Source organism: Gracilinanus agilis, chromosome 2 (assembly GCF_016433145.1).
Source record: "Gracilinanus agilis isolate LMUSP501 chromosome 2, AgileGrace, whole genome shotgun sequence".
Lineage (NCBI taxonomy): Eukaryota > Metazoa > Chordata > Mammalia > Didelphimorphia > Didelphidae > Gracilinanus > Gracilinanus agilis.
The window spans coordinates 192942467-192963204 of NC_058131.1; the positions used below are offsets into that span (position 1 = coordinate 192942467).

At 36.7% G+C, this 20738-nt stretch overlaps 1 protein-coding gene across 1 annotated transcript in view; it reads right to left on the reverse strand.

Annotated features, from left to right (window-relative positions):
- MYOM2 (myomesin 2) overlaps nt 1-20738 on the reverse strand; it is a 146331-nt gene that overhangs the window by 116755 nt on the left and 8838 nt on the right. Inside the window, exons 2-5 of the mRNA XM_044663599.1 lie at nt 19817-19935; nt 14548-14694; nt 4376-4514; nt 4076-4233 (exon numbers count right to left, since the gene is read on the reverse strand). Of these exons, the coding sequence (XP_044519534.1) occupies nt 4076-4233; nt 4376-4514; nt 14548-14694; nt 19817-19923 (551 nt within the window). The 5' untranslated portion in view covers nt 19924-19935. The remainder of the gene's footprint in view (nt 1-4075; nt 4234-4375; nt 4515-14547; nt 14695-19816; nt 19936-20738) is intronic.

Here is a 20738-nt window from a genome sequence, read left to right on the forward strand (position 1 = left end):
TCATGTACTAGCCATGTGCAGGGCCCAGATGGTGGACCTTCCACTGGTGTTCATTAATAACTGACTGATACCGAACTGAGGTCAAAGGACCTTCTTATCCCGTTGTATGATTTCTCTGGGCTTCATTTTCCCTAACTACATAATTAAAGGCTAGATAAAGGATGTGGCTCCTTTCAGTTCTAAATCCAATGATAGTAAATATGTTTTTAAACTGTCTAAAGTAAACTCTGACATGTGGGCCAGACTGAGAGGTGGTGGTGGTGGTAGTGGTATTGGGACTACTATATATAGACATATAAGGAAAGGAATATTGGTTCAATAACTTGTTTTTCTCTCATCATGCAATAGCAATTAACTACAGCAATTCCACATGAATGATTCTGAGTCAAAGGCCACTGTGTTTTATATACTAGTATTCAATCCAGACTTGCATATATCATGTGTGTATATATATGTACACAAATATATATTCCTTTTAGCATAATCAACCCAAAATATATAATATATTATACATAATGCATAATATATAATACATAATCAAGACTATACGAGTCCTGCCAACTCAAACAGCAAATTTACAATCTTTTACATAAAATTCCTCCCAATGAGGTTGAATTACAAAATGTACTATGAGTCATGTTTTCTTGGCCATACTCTATTTTCTGTTTTCATCAATATATTACTAGAGTTGAAACACAGATCTAAGGGTGATCTGTTTATTGAATATTGTCGGTTATATGCTACATATCATGCCAATTTCTCTTTATCCTTCATGGAATATATGTGTGTTGTAATGCAAGGGAGCTTGCTGCAATGCAGTAGGAAGAGTGGTGGATGGTATTAGGTCAGCCCAAGGGGTTTTTGGGCAGGAGTAGAAGTTGGTATGGGTAACAGGGGTCCTGCACCTAAGCTGAATGAGAGGCAGATGAAACTCTCTCACTATTAAAGCCAAGACCCCTTTAAGATCAGGATTCTGTGCCTCTGCCCCTGGGAGATGGGAACAATTCTATTGGAGAGTTGGTGTAGTCACCAGGAATGAGGCTGGCACTTTTTTAAATATTTTAATTGTAATATTTTTAATATTGTTTAATGTTAAGATTAATGTTTACTAAAGTTTGTCGACTAAAGCTAATAGTCTGATCTGACTGCTGATGTTACTTGGCCTTTGGTAAAGGTAAAGGCAATGATTTCGAAGATCTTTAAACTTGAGGTTAAATGAAAGAGAATTGGAAAGTGGGTGAGGTAAGCTAAAATCTTGAATAAATAATTTCACTAAACTACTTTAGGAAATACAGAAAAGTCTTCTTAGGTACAGCAGTATAAGAATGCCTTGAGGACAATCTCAACTCTGATACTCTAGGTTGCTGACCCAGGGCTACCAAGCCCTGGGCCAGATGGAGATGTCTTGATGGTAGAAATTATCTCTTACTTATAAGGAGGATTGTTGGGTATGACAATGAGCTGTTGAAACTGGCTAGCTATGGTAATTGTTCCTACCTATCTAAAGAATCTACCCAAAAACCACCCTGACCACCCAGGGGCCCACTTTTCTACCCTTTCCTCCTTAACCCTGGAGTTCAGAGCCAGAAGTGAAGTCAGGGGTCTGGGGACCCCCTTTTATACTCTCACTTGAACTGTCACCCTGGCACCCGGACTGGGTCATCTGCCAGGTTCTATAATCTGTGTTCTATATTGGCAACTGCCAGCTTGCAACCCATGAAAACATCGTTGCAGGATTTTATCCACAAACAATGCACATGCATGTGTATACATATACACATATGTGCACATGTGTGTATATTGTGTACATGTGGAGAGAGAGTCAACTATGTGTCACTGTAGATAGAGTGCAGGACTTGAAGTGAAAAAGTTCAAATGGTGCCTCAGACATTTACTAAGTGGACAAGACTGGGCAAGCCAATAATCTTTCTTACTCTAAATTTTCTCATCTATAAAATGAGGTGGTTGAACTCTGTGGCCATCAATGCCCTTTCCCCCTCTATATTTATGATCTTATGAAATACAAACGTATATACAACATATGTGTAATCTATATTCAGCATATATGTAATATATCTATGAAATGGGCATGTAGTGAAAAAAAACACTTGATGTAGAATCAGAAAATGTGGGTTTCAATCCCATCTTTGACATTTGGTAAATCTGGTACCAGGGCAAGTCATTTCCTTGCTCCAAGGTTCATATTCTTCATATGTAAAATAAGGAAATTGGACTAGCTGATCTCAAAGGTCCCTTTGAAAAATGTTGCTATAATCTTGTAAGTGCATCTTTTTGCAGAATATATATGGATGTATTTCATATTTGTTTGCATATACATATACTACACATATATGCAGGTGTATAACATATACATGTAAACACTATGTATATGGTAGCTGGTTCAGAGACTCCAGCAGTGGCTATCTGCAAATTGGTCTATTACTCCTATATCTCTAAATGAAATGACTGAATAAATGAATAAAGCTATGAAGGTCAATCCAAGTAATTAAAATCACAATACATACTTTAAAACTGATGACCTTAAAAATGTGTAATAGAGATGCAAATAAGTTTCATTTCAAATAAATAAGAAACCCATATGGGAAATATGCAGGTTTTGATACCTTAAAAAACAGAAAATAAAATCAGATTCAGATTTTGTCTCCATTCTTATAGAAGTGTTTTCATCTAACTTACCTGGTCAGAGCCAATGTTCTAATGGCTTTGATGGTCCTAAATATATCTTCACACTTACATAGACAGGGATAATCAGTCCACTTGCAATTTTTCTCAAAGGAGCCATAGTATATATAGTATGTTACATTAAAACTTCAATTAACTAGTAAGGGGAGGAAGAATGTCTTCTGGTCAATTGATTATGTACAATATGATCCACAGATTCAGTCCTCAGTGTTATGCAAAAATAACAGATGTTCTAAATACTGAACAATTAAACAGTTATTTATGGAAAATATTTGTCATTTTGTAGGGATATCCCAATTTAGGAATTCTCTTCTCAACATAAATTCAGATCCCAGGTGTCAGTGACTTAGCAGTTAAGGCACAGGGAGTTAAGGTACCTGAAGCACTGGTTAAAGGGGTTAAAGGACTTGGGCAGGATTAGAGAAAAACTTAAGCCCAATCCTCTTGGCACCTAGTCCATTATGCCAATATAGTATTTATTGCCTTTATGATGTTGTGTGATGTGGAGTATGTGTTTTTGAATGCTCCCTACTTACTAAGCGACAACACATTTTAGAGAAAAATCATGAAACAAAAACAAAAAGGGTTTAGGGCCTAAAAGTGTTCAGAAAAATACTGAAAAATCTTCACCTCAAAAATAACTGATATACTAACCAATTTTGACCCCCAAAGTAGATATATGATAATGGGAATGTGAAACTAAAGATCTAGAATACCACATGATACAGTACTGAGTTGGTGTGTTGTGCAGAACTTTTTTTTCTAGTTTATTCTCTGTTATAAGAACTGGCTTTCTAGGAGCAGGAGAAAGGAGGATTATGCTGGGAGATGTAGATATTGTAAAAAAAGTCATCAATTAAAAATTTTAAAGATATTTCAGTTAATCCAAACACCCATTCCATGAACATTCTAGTTATTGCTGACAGTTTACTAGCATTTGCCATGTGGCTTAATAGAATTAATCCCATAGCATCTAAAGACTTGGATAATGGAATCATTCACCACATAAATGCCAGCCTGATGAAAGTTCACTATTTTAAATGCATGTCACTTATAAGAGCCCGTTCTTAAGTAGATGACCCTGTAGGGAATCATTTTATAGAGTTGCACTAGAATAAAAATGTTAGCACTTATTTAGAATTAGTGTATGGGGAGCTTTGAGAAATATACCCTGTGTCCAGGGTTGCATGAAACCCTTTATGGCAGGAATTTTCATTTCTGAATGGGAATAGGGAAATGGTTAGGAGTCAAGTTTATATTTTAGCTTCAGTTTGATCACCCTTTGAGCAGACAGATATAATCCCTTAAGGAAAAACCATTAACATCATTTCTGAGCCATTGGAATGTGTAAAAAAAAAAAAAAAACACTGACCATTGTACCACAGGAGTAGGAAATCCTTGTACAGTGAAGCAAAGTTTCACATTCATCTTTTCCCAGACAGTGTGGGATCTAAGCCGCACCAGAATCTCAGGAGCTCTACTTATCCTTTCCTCAAACGCATGCCTTTCCCAGGCCATCTTATCTTGCACCTATTATCCAAAAAACAAAGACATGTCAACAGAAAGCTGTAAAAGCTCTGAATTTTGCTCTCAAGACCAAGCCACCCAAGTGGCATGATATTTGATGGCTAGTTCATTTATACTTGCAGAAGGAAAGTTAGAGTGCTTTTACCATCTCTTGAATTGAATATTTATCCAACTTTTCTCTTGCAAGAGACCGAGCCAGGCGCACATCTTCTTCTATGAAGCTCAGTTCATTGAGAAAACGCTGCCTCCTTGCTTCTCCATAAGAAGACAGCAGTGACTGAGATCTGTAAAACCAAAAGCATTTTTGTCACTTTAATGCAGCAGGGATAGAATATTTTGCTGCTTATATGCAATCTGAAATGGTGGAAAGGACAGTGGTCCTGGAGTCAGATGTCCTGAATTCAAATTGTGTCTTAAGTACCTATTCCCTGCATGACCTTAGTTAAATCACTTAACCTACCTAGACCTCAGTTACATTAAAAATAAATGTATAGTCAGTAAATGTCAGAGAAATTTTCATTTTTTTCTGCTTAGTGCTTTCATTTTTGTAATTTAATCAATAATTTCATTTTAATAACTATATGAGTAAATAAATATACAAATAATCAAACATATTCTTTTTAGTGATCTAATTTGAGCACAAGGGCTCTGTGGTTCATCAACATATACAGACTTATTTTTGAGCAAACTAAAAGTAATAGGTTAAAGGTTCAAATCCCAGTTCTTATGCTTATTACCTATGTTACCTTGAGCAATACATTTAACTTCTATTGGCCTGTTTCCTCATCTATAATATGAGTAGATTGACTGCTAGTTTCCTTCCAGCTCTACCTATTTGATTCACTGGTTGGCATAGCATTTGAGGAGATTGTGACCTCCGTTAGGATTTTAGATTAAATCTGAGACTTTTGAATGAGGAAAAGCAAAGGTGAAAAATAGGTGTGCCTTGTGGAAAAGTCAAAAGCACAAAAATAGATCAGAATTGGAGGCAGAACCTGTTCAATTTGAAGGATCATAAGTTCCAGTCTAGCCATTAGAAAACTTAGCAGTCTCTCTCTTACTGATCAGACAGCAGTACTCCAAAGCTGCCCAGATTAAATCTGCCCAGTCTCTTTATAGAATGGTGGCTTTGCCTTATTAGACTGCTGCTGGTACCTTCTTATGTTTAATCTTTGGAGAGAAGAAGCAGAAAGAGAGTCATGTTCATCGTTATTAACCAGCTCAGTTATCAATAATCATCAGCCCAACATAGCATCCAATTTTCAATAATATCCCCTTTGCAGATTTCAGATAAGCATATATATGAATGAAAGCTAAAGAGCCTATTAGCTTTGATGTTCTCACATTGTACAGATGAGGAAATTTATGTCCAACAAAGTTTACTGACTTACCCAAAGTCCTAGAACTAGTAAATGTCCAAGATATCTTCCCTACCTGCATTGGATCTCCCAACAGGGGCACAAAAAAAGTGTAACAAAATAGACAATGTACAAGTACATAACTAGATGAGAGCTAACCAAAAAGATATCTATTTCTACTGGAAGGGTTCAGGAAAGGCTTCATACATCCCACCATGGTGAGACCACTTTTCCTAACATGCAAGCACTATCTCTCTAATGTAAAGAATATTCTGTCTAAGAGAATGTCATTACTCCATCTGACTAAAGCTATATATGCTTGAACTCTAGACTTGCTCAGTACCCATCAGCTTTAATTAAGGTACAAGATAAAGATCATCTCAGGAGTCAAAGTCAAAACCAGAAGTGCCTACTCCAAAGCCACAGTCACACGAAGTGATCATTTCTGAAGCTCAAGAAACACACTAGTGGCTGGAATGGTTCCTGGGCCAAGTCGAGCCCATATTTGGGGGGAAATGGTGAACTGGAGAAGACAGCTGTCCATATAATGTAATATGATCTCAAGTGCCACTCAGAAATATCTCCCACACTGGCCTGCTTGATGTCCCTTAAATTCTGACTAATGATCTGTTCTTTCTATGAAGTATTGTGTCCAGAAGACCTCCTCTAAAGAAGGCACACATTGCTCAGGAGGTCCATATGTTAATAGCCGTTAACACATTAGTGAGTCTTAGTTTATCAGATTAACAACTGGTCACCTAGCAGAGATCTTTGTTCTAATGAAATACAGTAGTGGCTGCCATTGAAATATACTGTTAGGAAAGGCTGGTCTGCAGATATTCTAGAAGCAAGTATGATTTGTTTTAAAAAGGATAAGAAACCCTCACCTGCACCAACTAAAAAGTATCCTCCATTGTATGGATTTCATTTTTCAAAGTCTTGAGTTTATTCCTAGACCAATAGCACCACCACACATTTCCATCTTGCAATGTTCATTCTATGTTCACTTTGGAATTTCTTCTTTGAAATCTTTTTCCAGCCCATTCAGAAACTCATTCTAAATGTGGAAAGTTAATCTAACACTATTCAGTATAGAATTTCTTCATCCCTCATCTGTTTACTTTTGAACACAATGACCTGCATATTTATTATGCTCAATATATTTTTCCAGAATTGAAATAAAGGTATTTTTGGCATATTTTTAATCCTTTATATCTTCCAGAAAGACATCATCACAACTGTCACATCATATCCTTCGCTGCAGCATTATCATATATCAAATAATAAGCATTCTCTTAAATTGGCGCATACCTGTAACTTGTTCATCATTGAAACAGGGGCAATTTCTCTCAAAAATTGAACTCTTGACTGTCAGTAGAATTAAGGAGTAAATAAAGCTTAGGCTAGCAAAAACAATGAAATATGCTCATTATGAAAAGGATTTGAATTTTCCTAATGCAGCCAATAAATTTAGGAAAAGTCCTTGTTTCTTCCTACACACAATACAACTCTAATATGAAGGGAAGGGCAAGCACTACAGTGAAGCTTCTACATATTTGGAAGTTCACTAATCGAAACCTTCCAATAACTGAAAAATACTTGCTTTCCAATTTGTTCAAATACAAGCAAATTATATGAAAAACCTTATGTTTATTATATGATATGATATGATATGATAATTATAATATTTGGGTGATAATATCTAGGTCTGCAATGTAATTGATGTAGGGAATATCCAGGGTGGAAACTTCTTCCAGCAATGCTGACTGAAAACTCATTTGTACTTTTGAGTCTTATAGAGCTGCCTGGGACATTAAGGGGTTAAGTATTTTAGGACTGATGCCATTTAACCCTCAGTTATGCAGAAAATTGTGCCAACCATAATTATCTGTGTATTCCTTTGGTTACAAGTTTAACTATATTACCATCTCTGTCTTATGGTGGGAACACTGAAGCATACATAAGTCAAGTGACTTGCTCAAGGTCACATCAGTATATAATTAGTAAAAAAAATGTATAAGTTTTAAACTCAGTTTTCTGTCTCAGTCCCATTAACTGTTGAATATAAATGCTGCACATCACTTGAAGCAAACATGATATTTTTAAACATATTTACAAAACAGGAAAATTAGTTGAGTGATTAATTGCTTCATAAGAGGATCCTTCAGTTTCTAAGATGAAACCTTGAAAGCTTCCATGAGCTACTCAAAATGCAATTCAATTTCTAAAACTTATATCAATGCACAAATCTTCAAGGGCAAAACGTTTTAATAAAAGAAGGTGCTCCTGTCCTACAAGAGATTCATTCTTCACTATATAAATAAGAATACAAAATGCCACTCTCTAATCGTATGTTTTCACTTAGGCTTCATTCTTTTTTTTAATTGACAGAGAGAAAATAAAAATAAAAACACCACTGAGCTCAATAAGTAGCAGGAGAGGAATAACCTAAGACCTTTAACTCTTTGGTATGGTGACTTGAATAGTTATCAGTCAACACCATCTGTTCTGTTTTGACCTGACAATAATTTGAGCACTGACATTTTCTCTAATCCATCATGTTCATACTACACTTTCCTTTCTTGAGCTAACTCTGTCGAAATGTAAATCATGATTTGTCTATAGAATCCTTCAATATTCCCTTAATTTACACATGTAGAACTTTGCCCATGGAAATGTCCTTCTTTCAGACAGCCTGTTTTGGGGATGTCTCTTTTGTCTTTTCTATTGTCTTTTGAGGAAATAGCTTAAAACATGAACAAAGCCATAAGGACTTTTTAGCTGTGTGTCTTTCTTTCTCAAATCATATTGCCCATATGAGCTGATGCTATCTGCAAAGAATAAAAGGTGGATTTGTCATAGAGTTTTAGAAATGTGTCCATTTGCCCCTTTCAAAACCATTGCACTTAGTACCTTTGTAAGCATGCCATTCACTTATGCAATAAGTTTTGTGCCATTACACAGATGCTCCTTAAAAGGTTCATAAAAGATTATCCAGGTCTTATTGTCAATGCTCATTTCTGAAGAATAGCCATTTTAGGGCAAGGGACGTGTTGAGAAAATCTATAACTCATTGAAGCATTTCTTCTTACCTTACATTTGAACTGGATTATTCCCATTATCAGAATTTCCAAATCAGAGAATTTCACACCTGGAAGGGATCTCAAAATCCATCTGGTTCTACTCAAAAGAATTCCCTTTTAAACATATCTAATAAGTGGACATCCAGCCTTTGCTTAAAGACAGGTAATCCCTTAACCCTCCAAAGCAACTTTGTACTTAGTCCCATTTAGCATAACTCTAGCTGCTGGGAAGCTTTGTTGTTATTGTAGCTGAAATTTCTCCAAACTTCAGCCCTAAATTCAACTTTTGCCAACTTACACTCATCACTTCAAGTCCTACCCTCTGAGGCTTAGCAGAACAATTTTAATCTCTCTTTTGTGTGACATGCCTTCAAAACATGACATGCTGAAAACAGTAATGATGCCCATCCTCCCTGCAAAATCTCTTCTCTAGGCTAAACACCACCAGTTTCTTCCACTGGCCCTTAGATAGCAAGATCTCAAGGTCCTTCACTTTCCTGCTTGCTTCCTCTTCTTCCAGCTTTCTAAAATATGATGCCCAAATTGAATGAAAAAATTCCAGGTATAGTCTGATGGAGACTGAGAGAAATGTATCATGCTCTCCACCCCCACCCCCAGCTCCAGAGTCTTTTCCCTAAGCTTAAAAGTGCATTGATCTATTTTGACTGTCAACTCACATAATTGCCTCATATTGTGCCCACAAACCTTTTTCCAAGACACAGATATCTAATAATAGCTAACATTTAAATAGCACTTACTATGTGCCAAGCGTTGTTCTAAGTGCTTTACAATTATTGTTTCATTTGATTTTTACAAAAACCCTGGGAGGTAAGAACTATTACTATCCCCATTTTATAGAGGAAACAGAAACAAAGAGAACAAGTGGTTTGCACAGAAACACACAGCTTGTAAGCATCTTAGACCAGATTTGAATTCAGGTCTCCTGGACTCTAGAACTAGTGTTTTATCCACTATGTCACCTAATTAACTTTAATGAGTGACGTCTCTACCATCTCATACCTATAAATTTACACACACACACACACCTTCTAACAGATGCTAATACAGTGACAATTAAAGCAGTATAATTGGTAGGTGGGGGTAGGCAAGTTGGAGATAATGTATTATTTTTGTAACATTTTAATTCAATCTAATAAATACATATTCAGTATCTACTATGAATCAGGCACTATATACTATATACACAAAGAGAAAAAATACAAGTTTTGCCCTCAAGGAGCTTACAGGAGTAAAGATGGGATTTTGTGCAAGGGGGATGGGACAAAAAGAGCCAGAGAAGGAGTTGCTGACAGTTGCTGACAGTTGAAACTAGAGAGTATTCTGGGAATTTCTCCAAGGAAGGAGGGAGAGGAGAGGGCTTCCGGTGGAGGATTGGGAGGATAGAGGAGGAGGACAATCCTGCTCGGATCCTGTCGTGAGGGATTCCTAAGGATCTTTCTTTGGACACTGAAACCCTGATTCCCTGATCAAAGCCATTACATTGCATCTCACCCATCAAGACTTCAACCATGGAGACAGCTAAATTTTGGAATCCATTTTGGGAGTGTCTCTTAGTCTCCTTCACCCATTCCCAACCTTGCTGAGAGACTCCCTTTCAGTCAAAACTTACAAGTATAGAAAAGGTTAGAAACAGAGAAATAGAAGTAGAAACAGAAGGAGAAGGGGCAAGGGGAGAATCTTAGAAGTGGGAACATTGGGTTTCCCACCTAAGTGATGGACCCCTTAGGAATAGTGAAGAGAGCATCCCCAAATTCCTCTGTCCTTCACCCTTTCCCCAATCCCTGAATTGCAAATAATAAAAGCCATTCATCAGTCAGATAGCATTCCAGAGTTCCTGAGAGACAATAAGGGAGAGGCAAACCACCACTTGGTCTGGTTGCCTCCATCTTGAAGCCAGACCACCCACTGTGAAATTAACTGACCTGGGGGAGGTTTGCGTGAACCCGTCCTTATTTAGAATCAGATTGGAGTACCACATACCTCATCTTATAGGGAAGTCTCACCCCCAACTCCTGTGGGATGGCTCAACCATCCAGGTCACCCAGTTTTGGGATGACACCCCCTTAAAGTCTCCCAGTGTATATTTGGCCTCAGAGAAGAGCTGGAAGAGAGACTCACCATATAGACTTTCTCTATCCCCCTATATCAAACGTTGGTTATTGGGTCTCTTTATTCTTAAACAAGGCATCATGGAAATTCACATGAACATAAATAAGTATAAATGAGAATATGTAGATGTCTGAGCTGATTTATAAATTCAAATATAAGGTGAGGTGGTAACATTTAAGCTGGACCTTGAATAAAGAACAAGCCTTGACCTCAAAGATATTTGGAGAATCCATTTCAAAAATGAAGAGTAACCTGTACAAGTCAAGCAGGCAGAATTGGGCAAAATGAGATCATAGAATAGTGATGAGTAGTTAACAGAAGTATTATGGAATGTCTTATATATTTCATGCAATTTCCAGTGAAACATGTTGGAATCAAATTGTGTAAGGCCTTGGATGTCAGCCTAAAAATTTTTTTTTTATTTTTTTGTATTTCATAGGCAATGTAGAGCCCTTGAAGGTTTTTAAATATGGCTTAACCTGTGCAGAGAAAGATTATCTTGGAACCAATGTGAAAGATATATTAGGAAGAAAAATATATGAGGAACAGGGAGACGAGCTACAATAACTGAAGCTAAACAAGCATTTTATTAAGCATCTATTATCTGTCAGGCACTGTGCTAAGTGCTGAGGATACAATAAAAGGCCAAAATTATAAGAAGAAAAGAACGAGTTCCTATTCTCTTACTCTGTATGCACAAAAGTTTCGTAGGTGGCTTCCTCTGTCTGATTTTCCTACATAACTGGAAAGTCTGCCTTAGGGCCCAAGGATTTAAGCTTAGAACTAGTTATTTCATGTGAATATTTTCATCTTGAGGAATTTTTCAGTCTATTTCTCCCATGGGATTTTCTCAATTATGTTACATAATAAAACTGTAAAAGAAATAATAAAGCAAGGCAAGATAGAAAATCCTAGCAAATCACATGCAGCAACTAGAGCTGTAGGGAAGGGAGTTGAAAATAAGGCTGAACAGAAAGAATGACACAATATGGTAGAACCAGCAGCCTCCGATGTGATAGGGTTTCAGAAATTCAGGCAGGCCTTTCAGTCTTTCAAAATATTTCATCCAAACCCAAATCACATTTCCTTGAAATTTTACCACTAGAAATTCATTCTTTGGTTTTAAACTTTAGTTCCTTTTAAAATGTACATTATTCAGGGGAAAGAGTATGTTCCTTTATCTCTCAGGTTAAATTAATTCATTGATTCAACAAATAGAATCCTTGAAGGAATACAGACAAGACAGTATAATACTGTGTAAAGATCACTGGATTTTAAGACAGATAATGAGTTCAAATCTCATCTCTGCCATTTATTACCAAAGTGATCTTGAGTAAGTCACTTAATTCTCTGGATTTCAGTTTCTTCATCTGTAAAAATGAAAGATTTTCAGTAGATGATTTCTAAGGTTTCCAGCTCTAAATCTATGATCCTATGAAGCTTTGATACAGGGTAGTTAGGAGGAAACTCACATTTGGCATCAGAGTTTCATATCTAGCTTTTCTACTCACTTAGGAAAGTCATTTTTAGGAGTCCATTTTTCCTGACTCTTCTCTAAAATTAGTAAATTGCAGTAAATTATCTTTATGGTCCATTCCAATCTTTATGGTCCAGCTCTAAATCCTATGAGCTCAATATCAGAGCAGTTTTTGTCTGAAATGTCCCTTGTACTGGTAAAGATTAAACTATGTCATGAGTCTTAAAAATGACATGTAAACTGTACTTATGAAATATTTCTCTTGGTCAGCATCTATCACACATTCCACAAATGCTCAGTTCTAGGGCCAGCCCATAACAAAACTATGAAGTAGCTGAAGTTTATTTGTGGTGCCCTCCCAAGTTGTTTTTCACTTCATCTCCTGTTCTCTTGGCATCTCCATCCTGTAACACTGGAAAACACCTCTCTAAGTCCCATCCTTTTAGGTCCTAAACTTCATGTGACTCTAAAGTGATTTGATAAGCAAAGTCATGCTAAAAATGAAAACTGGTGGGGAGGTTATTTGAAAGTTCTAGGAATGAAAAGATAAAAGCTCAAAGCCCACCTATTTTGACACTTATAAAGTGAGATGGCTGGATTGGATAATCTATAAGGTCTCTTCTAGGTATATGATCTGTAATTCCAGAACTTTCACTTAAGACCTTCAATTACATTTAAAATTCTCTGGTGTGTATTTGAAGAATCTAATCTGAGAGAAACAGCTTGATACAGATTCAAAAAGGAACTGCAATAGAAATCAGAAAACATTGAAGTGCTCTGTGTTTTGCTACTACTAAGTTGTGTAATTGGGTTACTCATTTGCCTTCTCTACGTACATTTCCTCATCTATAAAACAAGAGGGTTGAACCAAGATAAAGTAAAGAGTAATTTTGCATAGGGGAAAAGTCAGGGCCTGGATCAATCCTGACTGTCACTTATTTCAGTGATCCTGGATGAAGTATTCTGAGGCTCTTGTTTCTTCATCTGTAGCATGATATGATTCAATAAACAGTTGATGCTATTTGTCTCAAGAGTATTTAAATTTTATTAGGGGATTTTTCAAAACTCAATTTTATTCAAAAAGCATTTTTAGCAACTTTTAGGGCCCTAAATGTCCAACACACCTAATTGGTTTCTATGGCCCAGAAAATGAGGCTAGGTAATAAGCATCTGAAGACTAGTCTGAAGGCTACATTGAAACAAGTACCACCCTAAAAGAGCTTATATTCTCCTGGAATGTTTGTTAAGGGTGGCATTTCAGGCAGAAAGTCTTCTCAGATAACACCACAAGGACAGCTACTACTTTTATTTCTATATAAAGTTACTCCTCGCACATATTCACTAAGAAGGTAAAGAACATCTCTACCAAATGTAAAAGAAAGTATTTGATATACTGGCAAAAACAAAAATCTTATCAAAATCCCCACAACCCACTCATAGCACAAGCCTCACTTTTTCCTCCTCTTCCAATTGAGAGTCTTTGATTCTTCCTTCTGTATGACAGGTAAGTCATCAGCCTCATACATAAAAAACAAAAAAATTTGCCTTGCATTCATTTTATATAAATTTACATGTTTTCTCCCCAACAGAATGTAAATTCCTTGAGATAAAGGACTATTTTTTTTTGTAACCTAAGCACCTGGTGCAGTGACTGGTACTTAGTAGGCACTTAATAAATGCTGATTAATTCATGGATTTTTGAAAAGTATAACTCTACTTTGTCTTTCTAGCCCACACCTTTCTACTCGAATTTTTATGTCACTAATACATTTGGAAAAGGAAGAATGGAAGTAACTGTAGACAGGCAATAGAAGACCATTCTATCCAGAGGTTTTACCTCCTCTTTGTTACTTGGCCGCAGTTGTTTTTCTAATTCTTTTCTTGGGGATGGAAGCTAATTTTGCTTTGTTTTAGAACTAGAAAAATCCACGGACTCCTTTGGTTCGAGAACATATTGTAAATGCTAAACACTTTCAATTACATTTTACATTCTCTGGTGTACATTTGAGTGATCTAAACTGGAAGAAACATCCTAGTATAGATTAGAAAAAGAACTGGCCTGGAAATTAGAAAACATTCATGTTTTGTCAATGCTTTACAAGTGATTGGGTTATTCATTTGCCTTTCTCTTCGTCTACAAACCAATAGGGCAGGACTGAAGTAGTTACTGTGGTGTCTCTATGATTTCAATCATGTTTTGAAACATTGTTATGTAGCACTGTTCACTGCAGATGAGAATGAGAAAAAATTACACATGTATATTAATTACCTTCTTTTGCTTTCAAGTTCTTCCTCTTCGGAGGAGGTATTCAATCTTTTCTCACAAAGTCTGCATGTTGTTCCTCCAATTGATGTCTTGCTAGAAGCTTTCTGGGAAGATGACTTCTGGGTAGAGGAAGACTGAGCAGTAGCCCTCCTTGAAGAAATTAGAATAAGCAGATCAAATTAATTATAGAAATACATAATTATGCTCTCACAAAAAAAAAATCTCCACACATAGAACTAGAGCATTTGCTGCATTTTCTGAACCTATTCTGTATTCCCCCATACATTTAGGAAGACTGACAAGAGGAAAGTAATATTTGTGAATCTCTCCCACTCTGTCCCATCCCAGCTAAAATATTACATAGACTTCAAAATAGAGAATTTGTGTTAAGTAGAGGTAGCTCCAGGATGGAGGCATCATGTAATAGAAAAAAGAAACCCAAATTAAGAAATAAAAGACTTGACTTCAAATCCTGTCTCTGCTATTTATTGTATAATATTGGGCAAGTTAATTAACTTTTCTAAGCTCCAACTATCTCATTTGCCAAATGATTACAATTCTACAGTCCCAGTCAGTTCTAAATCTAAGATCCATAATGCTGTGATCCCTAAAGTAAAAAATAGAGACTATTTCTAGACTGACTATGGAAAGGAAACTCCATGAACACATATATCTCCCACTCCCAGAAAGCAAAGAGCCTGCATCTGAATTGTGTGAGGAGCAACGGACAAAGAAATAAGGTCTATGGAAGAGACCCCAACCCTGCCAACAATACAAAGTCTTGAAATCCAAGTCTCATAAGGCAATGGGGTTTGGAGAAGGCCATGCCCTGGAGTTCCTTACCTTGTAAAAGAGTAGGAGGAGAGGATAGTAGGGACCTGAGTCTCTATATATTCATCCTATAGCTTAGTGTTCCAGTATAGACAAGATGGCTTTGGGGAGACACTGGCCTAATTGTGAGTCATTAACACTGACGTGAGAGGATACCATAGTAGTATAGAGAAAAGAACACTGTGATTAGAGTCAGGAACACAGAGATTTAAATCCCAGCTCTGCCTCTTCTTCAGACAATCACTGACCCTCAGTTTCTGCTTCTTTAAAGTGTGGGAGTTATATTTACTTACACACTTACAAGATTTAATGTACTAGAGATTCTTTATCAGAAATAGCTCAGACTAGTTGGTCACTAAGGGACCTGCCAGCTTGGATCCTATGACTTTGGGAGATGATCTTCACTATCAGTCATTTTCTCCATGCTCAGTTCATACCATATCAAGGCTTTAAACCCAAAGCCTGCACAGAGTTATCTTTTGATGTCCTTGAAATTGTCCATAGTCGCTGGCACTGAATGTGAATCTGTTGATTTGTTTTCTTCATGGAATGGTAATATTAACATGATATAAACATGACTGCGATGAAATATTTCTAAATATAGAGAGTTTTAGCAGATAAGCCTTAGCCAAAGTGGCTGGAGGGCTTCCCTACAACCCCTACCATCCTTCATCAGAACCATGTGAGTAGTGTCAATTCCATTATCTCTGTCAAGTAGCCTGATAAGCTATAGCTGTCAAGATTGTGGGTAAACATGGCCATGAAGGACCAAGAGTGGCCACACACTGCCAGGATGGTCTCAGCGCTGTTGACATAGAGAATTAATGTGCAGGCATGAGGGCAATGACAGCCAGTGACCTGGAATCAGCAGCCTACAATTCTAGGTAGTAATGTTAAAGTTAGCATCAGAATTTCATTGGTCATGGTTATACCTTCTCCCAAGCCACCAGCATTATTGTACTTGCCCAGAAATGCTTCATTGGAATTGGGTGAAGAAGTTAGTGAAGCTTTTCTGCCTTTCAGAGGAATATGAATTTCACCTCTTTAATGCTTTATGTGTAATTTATATGGTTTCCTAAGGATTCTACCATGAGATCTAAATCCCAGGAGAACATGTATTCATATGTTTGTATTATACAAGAGAGTAAGGATCTCAGAATATATTCATTGTCTGTCTTTGGGTTCAAAGCTGAGAAGAAGACACATTCCACCCCTCCCTCACCCTAGAATCCAGTCATTCTGGCCTTCTTGCTGTTCATCACATATGATACTCCATCTCTGTCTGTACTTTTGCACTGGCAATTCCTAGAATGCTTTTCCTACTCATCCCTACTTCTTTTAATCCTTTATTTCCTTCAAAACCCAGATCAAATCCTCCCTTTCCTAATCCCTCTCACTATTAGTGCCTACTTTTCTAAAGTTACTTTGTAACTATTTTGAATATATCTTCCACATTAATATAAGTAAACATAATTCTCCCCCTACTTTAGGATATGAACTCCTTAATGGTTAGAATGATTATACCTTAATGCAAGGCTTGGAACACAGTAGGCTATTAATAAATGCTTTTGGAATGACTGAGTAATGGCATTATATGAACATAAGGTCCTGAAAAGTATCTTAATAATCACCTAGTTTGAACCCCTCATTTTTTTTTAAACCCTTGTACTTCGGTGTATTGTCTCATAGGTGGAAGATTGGTAAGGGTGGGCAATGGGGGTCAAGTGACTTGCCCAGGGTCACACAGCTGGGAAGTGGCTGAGGCCGTCGAACCCCTCATTTTATTCTCATTGTACATTCATTTTCAGCTGTGACCAACTCTCTATGACCCTATTCGGGATTTTCTTGGCAAAAATTCTGGAATGGTTTGCCATTTCCTTCTCGAATTCATTTTATAGATGAGGAAACCGAAGCAAACAGGATTAAGGGAATTGTCATGGGTCCCATAGCTAGTAAGTGTCTTTATCCAGATTTTGAATTTAGGAAGTCTTCCTGATTCCCAGCCCAGTGCCTCCTAGCTAGCTCATTTTATAGCTAAGGAGAATGAAAAAAAGAGTGGTTACATGACTTGTCTATGATTACATAAGTAACAAGTGGCAAAACTGGGACTTAACTCTAGTTGTTCTGATGCCAGATCCAAAACTCTTTAACTATACTACCCTGACTCAAGTCAGTTAAAATAACTGCAGTAATAACTAATTATAATATTGTACCCCAGGGCTATTAAATTAGTGAACCTCTGAGATTATCAGCTGTTATGTTTCTTTCCAAGAGTGCAGTCTTATAGGGGAAGGAACCCTTCATCAGTAATGATATGAATACTATTGACTATATTGAATATTGTTCAGAAGATTATACTTTGGGAAAGGAATAAAGAAATAATAGAAGTTACATTAGGCCATAAAAAAGGAATATTTCTTTGTGATAACTTTTATGTTGGACTCCATTCCATTTCTCTTCTATATCTCATTAGTTTTCCTTTTCAATATAGTCTTTTCTATTTCACTCCTATTTTGTGGTGAATTTAGGAGAATTTGGGAAATATCTCTGAAATAAAGAGGTTATATTAGATTATATTTAAGATCCCATCCTAGTTCAGAATTCTACCATTCTATTATGGTATGAACAGGGAATAACAAAGAATAATCAAAAATCAATAGGCATATCCCAAACCAACTAGGGCTTAAATTATCAAATCTTAATCATTAAAACAGGCAGCTGGACCAGTGGAAATGGGAGTTAGCTATGGGGGTGGGGAAGTTTGAGGGGGTAAAGGGTAAAGTAAAAATATGAATCATGCAAAAAATAAAGACCTTTAAGAATAAATAATAATAATAATAATAATAATAATAAAAACAGGCAGCTGGAGTCAGGAAGACCTAAGTTCAAATCTAGCCTCACTTACAAATTATGTGACTCTGAGCAAGCCATTTAATGTTGATTTCCCTCAGTTTTCTTGGCCACAAAATGGGAATGATAGTAGCATTTTGTTCACTGCTTGATATGAGAATAAAATGAAATATTTTCAAAGTGTTTTACAAACTTTACAATGTTATATTAGTGCTATTTATTATTATCATTATTATTGTTAATAATACAGTCATATTAACTTTTGTTGTTGTTCAATCATTTCAATTGTGTCCAACTCTTCATGACCCTATTGGCAAAGATCCTGGAGAAGTTTGCCATTTCCTTCTCCAATGCATTTTTCAAGTGAGGAACTGAGGCAAAAAGGGTGAAGTGACTTGCCTAGGGTCACATACCTAGTGACTAAGGCTAGATTTGAACTCAGGAAGATTAGTCTTCCTGACTTCAGCCCAAAACTCTACATACCACACTATCTAGCGGCCTACAATAATATTTAAAATATAGCAAATGATTATTTACAATAAGAGCTAGTATTTATGAATAGCTTTAAAGTTTACATTACTAATAATAATAATAACCAATAATATCTGGAATATATCAATGACTCTAAAGTCAGAAGGCTTGGATTCAAATCTCACTTCTGAAGCTTATGTATGGAAGCTACTAGAAGCCCAGAACTTTATCACTTTCTTTTTTTTTTTAAACCCTTAACTTCTGTGTATTGGCTCCTAGGTGGAAGAGTGGTAAGGGTGGGCAATGGGGGTCAAGTGACTTGCCCAGGGTCACACAGCTGGGAAGTGTCTGAGGCCGGATTTGAACCTAGGACCTCCCGTCTCTAGGCCTGACTCTCAATCCACTGAGCTACCCAGCTGCCCCATCACTTTCTTTTTATATATTTTTTCCTCAATTACATGCGTATGCAGATAACAATTCTTAATAACCATCATCTGACATTTTGTGATCCATGTTCTCTCTATTCTCTCCCTCTCCTTGAGATGGCAGGTAATACAATAGAGGTTATGCATGTGCTATCACAAAAAAACATATTTCCATATTCATTGTATTATGAAAGAAGACATATCACTTATACAAGAAAAAACTCATAAAGGAAATAAACTGAAAAATTATATGCTTCAATCTACATTAAGACTCTGTCAGTTCTTTCTATGAAAGTAGATAGCCTTTTTTTTCATGAGTCCCTATGTGTATGACCTTGGACAAGTCACTTGACACCATTAGGCCTCAGTTTCCTAATTTATGAAATACCTGGTTTAGACTTTGAGGTCCCTTCTACCTTTAGATCACTGATCTATTTATTCTCATCTCATTGTCTTTAACTAGAAGATCTCCAAACTAGATTTCACTTCCATGCTATCTTCCCTCTCCCCACAGCATCCTGCCAAAATTTTCTAGATTTCCAGAAGAAAGAGAAGTATATCTGGCAGGAATACCTTCTCCTTTGTATTGTGACTTTATTGTCATATTTTATCCTTCCCACTCCCAATCCCAAAAATTATCCTTTTGGGGACCTCTGCATAAATTTTAAGGTGACTTGCAAGGAACTTCAACTTACTTTTTGGCTGCATATTCTTCCAGAAGATACCTGGTCTGAATATTTCGATATGACTGGTCAAAGTGTTTGTGTCTCTTCTGGTAGAAGGGTACTGAAACCGATGACATTTTTGCTTACTCCTGCAAATGAGGAAAAGTATTTCAGCATTGTTTAATGAGGATTCTCAAATACATCTGTGATTCTCTAGTCAATGGTATTAATATTCATTATACTTGTAAAATACAAACCTGATCTAGTTAATGGGCCAATTCAGGAGGCATTAGGTAACTCATAGACAATACATAGGTTAGAAGTCATTAAGATACCACTTTTATCCTTCCTTAGAATTTGGCTTCCCTATCTATAAAATGCAATTGCATTACATGATCCTTAAGATCCCTTCAGCTCCATTAGTTACTGAGTGCCTGAAGATCATTAGGATTTAAAAAAAGAAATAGAAAAAAATAGTATCTTAATAAGGTCAGTTTTGATAGGGTCTATTTTCATTGCCATTTATAGATACTTTCAGGAGCTCCCAGAAGTCTAGGGTGTGGTTTCAGAAGGATAGTAAAGAATCTAACAACCTTAGAAACATTTGCAATCTCAGATCAAATTATTTTGAAAGGAATATAATTGTCAAAGTAGGAAGGTGACTTAAGGAAGCTGTTTGATGATGGCACACTAGGAGAGACAAGCTGTGTTAGATGAATAGAGGAGAGCTCTCCAAATTGCCAAATCAACTTCCATTACACACCATGATGAATTCACTAGCTTACTTTTCCTTATTAATCATTAGACCAGAAGTCGGCAACGTATGGCTCTTGAGCCATATCTGGCTCTTTTGAGGGCCAGATATGGCTATTACTGCAGGAGCCATAAAGTCCATTTTTTTTTCAAGCGCTGTTACAGGAGCGCGCACTGTTACAGGAGTGCGCTGTGAGCA